The following is a 4,592-nucleotide window of genomic DNA, read 5'->3' on the forward strand; positions in this document are numbered from 1 at the left end:
GGTAAAGTTAAAAAGATTTTTTAATGAGTATTGCGTGTTATTCGTTTCCTGACACCATTAATGAACACCAAATTTGTCTTTCCATATCTAACAGCCCTCTTTTTGTGAATCCAACAACTGCCATTGTCGTTAAACAGACCATATCTTGACTCATCACTGATTATAACTTTTCCCCATTCTTTTTACATTCCTCTGTTGTAAAGCTGTTTTACAAAAGATCTTCCTTTGACTAACCTGTTTTAAAGTCAGAAACCGACTTTTTCTTAGAGTTGAATATTTAAATCCCAGCTTTTTACGTAAGCGTTGCACAGATGTTGTTGATGATTGAATCTCGGTTGCCAGACAAGCGCATGACAGTGATGGATTATTGATAGTTTTGTTGAATACTTCGACTTGTTTATTTATATTGACAGAAATTGGTCTGCCAATTTTTTTAGAAACCACTTTTTCTTTGGAATCAAGCATTTTTTTAATACGTGATACTCTATTGGGAGATACATGAAGTTGGTTTTCTATTGACTTGTAAGACTTGCCGTCTTTTAGCCATTCAATTATTAAGGAGTCAACCTTGTTGATGACTTGCATATGGTTAAAGAGATATCAAACTAAAATTGAATTAATAAAACTTATAAAAATCGTATAAATTTATCATTTGAAATGCTTTGTTTACATAGTCATGTTATTTTTGATGTTAAAATTATAAACATATTTACCTTTAATTAACGGGTGATCTGATTATTTTTACATTTCGATCAACAAAATAGTTAGAGTTATCTTCCGGTTATGATCTGAATGTTTGGTCTATTTTTAAATGTGGTTTTTATAAAGTATCAAAAATGACTCCTAATTTCCCACGATATGTCATTTTTTGTTTCCCATAACATCAATAAAATTAACTCGTTTTTAAATGCACTTTTGATTTTTGTTTAACTTGAAAAAACCTGGATTTTTTTACTTTGTTTTTTGTGCAACTTTAATTCAAAAATATATATTTTTTAATAACCTCGAATACTTCTTTGCAACTTTTTACTTGAAAACCAGAAAACGCTAAAAAACGGGTGTTTTTTAGCATACTAAATCCCGATTCAATACACAATAATGAAAAATTCCCATTATCGACTTTTGAAAATTAGTTTATAATGTTTCACGATTTTTAAAATTTAACGCAACTTTCATCAAAAAGACCATTTTATGTTTTATTAGATTTATTGATTGTTTATTTTTGAGACGAATAAATATAACCAATTGTTATAAACAAGTGTTTAATAGAGTTATCAGTCTAATAATATATTGAATTATAATATATGATTGGTAAGATATGTTAAAAAACATTTAAAATCATGTTATACTAATTTACATAAATATAAAAACATGAAAAGCTTATTTTATCGATAAAAAAACGACCTCATATTATTAACTATAAAAATATTTTTTAAAAATCTAAGAAAGTAGTAAAAATTAAATGGTTAAACTTGAGCAATTTTTCCTCTCTAATGTGGCGCTTTACATCAACGCATTGGACAGTCTTTATAATTTTGTGGAAATCAACCACAAGTGTAAAAACAGTTTGCAAACACTCCACATAAATCCATATGTGAAATTTGACGGCTATCCACTTTTAAATCGGTCTGTTTATTTCTCGCAATTTCAAAAACAATTCAAATTCTATTTTGAATTTATTCCAAACATTGAGACTGTTCAATGCTCACATTCGATGCTAGGTGCAAGACTTAAAGACTGTGGCGTTATAGACAAGGTTAAAAAGATCCGAGTCGTAGACGATGCTTTTAATAAATTCCATTTGAAAACTTCAAATGGTTTTCGTTATTATTGTGACGAAAAAGATATATACACAAACAAAAGAGTTTGGAGCAAAATTGAGTGTGTTGATTTGACTAAATTTTCAGGTGTTGTGTATCAAGATAAATCAACATTAAAGAGTCTTGTCACAGTGAGGTGCACAACACTCCGCCCAGAAATACTTTCCAAAAATGCAAACTTTTTGTTTTCTCCTCAAATCCACAAAATTGTATTTTACGACGTCGTTTTTATTAACTTTTTTGATGACTTGAAACGTTATGTCGATTTGCGAGTGTCACTTGGTGGAAATCCAAGTGACATTTGTTTAATCATTCCCAACTCAATATTCCGAATTACGATGAACACTCAATTTTTGGAGAAAATTGAATACTTCAGAAATCTTGGTGTTGTCATCTGTGACTTGGGAGAAAACTGTGATGAGATATTTAGTGTTCTCGACGAGAAAATCAAAAAGCGGGTGTTTATTTATGGAAAATATATTAGCGAATATCATAGGTTTGATCAATTCAATTATTGGGAGGACGATCTTGATGTTAAATCTGATAAAGAAATGTGTTTAAACTTTTTAAAGGAAGAAAAACAAGAAAACAACTTTTTTGAAGACTTCAAAAAACGAAATTTAGAAATGGTGGAAAGGTGTGCGAGTAAAACAACATATTTAAAATCAAACCTGTCTGGACTTATGTTTGCCAATTACGTTCTTCATAAAAATGTCAGAGAAATCTTCTTTCCACAGCGTGGAATGGAACAAATGGTTTTAAAAGGAGTTGCTAATGTTAAATTAGACGAATTTTCATGTAACAGATTTGAGTTGAATAAGTGTATGGATGTTGACATCTACCTCAAAAATACAAATTTTGTGCGAATAGATTGGGGGTGTAATATTAAAATACAATTAAAAAGCAAATGTGATTACTTTTTAGTTCAACATGTTGATGGATTGAGCATTAAACAAGATGGAGACTTTCCTTTGTTGTTGACTCAATTTTTTGAATGTGAAAATGTTAAACTTTTAAATATAACTTCCCATCAATTTATATGTGAAAAGTGCAAGAATTTGAATTTCAAAAATAATTGTTTTGAAGTTGCATATTTCGTGTTTTGTTGCAACTTAAATTTGAGTTTACAACAAGACGTTTCGACTCGTAACAAATTCAAATTAAAATTACACCCAAAAGTCGTGTTTTTGAAACTTGAAAGGAGTTGTGTTGATGGTCTTCAAAATGGTACAAAGACAAAGATAACAAACAGTGATTTCTCACAATTTAACAACACTTTTATCCAAACACACAAAGAGCTTTTATCTCATTTCTACTCAGCCGTGTTTGTTGGCAAAAACATAATTAAAGGGACAGTGAATGACCCACAAAAACTTGCAAACCTACCCAAATCACTTCCTTTTGTTTTAAAAATCGACTCATTCAAAAAAGGAGTTTTTGAGTTTGGAGAAACCAAGAAAGTAATTTTGAAAGTCCCCAGTGGCAGTACTTTTGTGTGTGAAAATGTAGAAATTGTAGTATGGGAAAAACCAACAGATAAGCCAATAAGAGATATTTCAACTACATTTATAGAAAATATAAAAACTTTGGATATTCACAAAATTGATAAAAAGATAAAAAGTTGTCATAAATATGAAGAGCCGGAAGATGAGACAAAACCCAAACATTGTAAATTTTGCACTACTGATGACTATTGTTGGTTAAATGTTGTTGATGATAGTAGCGAAGAAAAAAGTCTATTAAAAAACACAAAAATTAATTTTGATAAATTGCCATCTAAAGGTATTACAATTATTGGTAAAGTCGCTCATCGTGTTGCACTTTTTAAAAATTACACAAAGCCGTCTTTTAAAATTGAAAAAGGAAATTTTGACACCACAATTGTTGTTTGTGACTTGGACAACATGAAGTCCAACGACTTTAGTAATATACAAACTGAAGAAGTCATTTTGAGGAAGAGCAAAAATAATGTTATGTTGAAGTTCTTTGACGTCGATTTAGAATCTCGTGTATATTGTCCTTATAACCCAAACTATAAAATGCCAAGGCCTGGATTTTACACGAATTACCCACAAACTAAATTTATGCGACTCCCTAACCCACCATTCTATGCTAAGAAATATGACTTTTCAGAAGTGAAATTAAGCAAAGTCACAAAAAGACTCAAAAGTGGCGATTTGAAAATTGAAAAAGTTAACCGCCTCAGAGAAATTGCAACAGACGGTCAACGAACTATTTCTGGAAATTACATGGTTGGTAGAAATTGTTCAAACGTAAGTTGGGCGCTTTGCTCTAAAATTGTGTGTTTGAAAACTGTGGAAAAATTGGTTGTCATTAATTGCAACAATCTCACAAAAGTTGTTCTTTCACCAAACACAAAATATGTTCACCTTCAAAATTGCCAAAATCTCGTTGAAATTGAAGGAGCAACTCAAAAAACCAAAATTGTTGTTATAAAGTGTGAAAAAATACCACATGAAATAATTTGCAAAGATGTTAAACATAAATAAACACCTTTTAACTTCAAATTAATGAAACTTAAATTATTTTTGTTAAATAATTAAAATTATGTTATTTTTTGTAAATGTGACTTTTTTACTAAAATAGGGCGAGAAACCGGCAACCATTTTCTTTTTCTTCTTTGAAAAGCTGATGAATGAAAAAAAAGTTCAGTCTATGTTTTGGCGGTATTTAAGAATGTTTTTGTATTTAAAATACAATATAAAAACAATAGTCAGCAAAAAAACACATATATTTCTTTTGTGTTTTTAA

General features: G+C 29.7%; 2 protein-coding genes across 2 annotated transcripts; one reads left to right on the forward strand and one right to left on the reverse strand.

Moving 5' to 3' along the window:
• Positions 1 to 68: 68 nt before the first annotated feature.
• On the reverse strand, positions 69 to 585 carry EIN_301690 (Hypothetical protein; the record flags this gene model as incomplete). Its single annotated transcript, XM_004256693.1, has 2 exons — positions 69 to 98; positions 235 to 585. Coding segments are annotated over 2 exons (381 nt in total), but the record flags the coding sequence as incomplete, so codon positions are not given.
• Positions 586 to 1,462: 877 nt separating this feature from the next.
• On the forward strand, positions 1,463 to 4,592 carry EIN_301700 (hypothetical protein; the record flags this gene model as incomplete). The annotated part of the gene is made up of 3 exons (XM_004256694.1): positions 1,463 to 1,817; positions 1,845 to 4,267; positions 4,428 to 4,592. 3 exons carry the CDS (start codon positions 1,463 to 1,465, stop codon positions 4,590 to 4,592), a joined length of 2,943 nt encoding a protein of 980 aa, XP_004256742.1.

Source organism: Entamoeba invadens (genome assembly GCF_000330505.1).
Source record: "Entamoeba invadens IP1 unplaced genomic scaffold scaff_1105074725689, whole genome shotgun sequence".
Classification (NCBI taxonomy): domain Eukaryota; phylum Evosea; order Mastigamoebida; family Endamoebidae; genus Entamoeba; species Entamoeba invadens.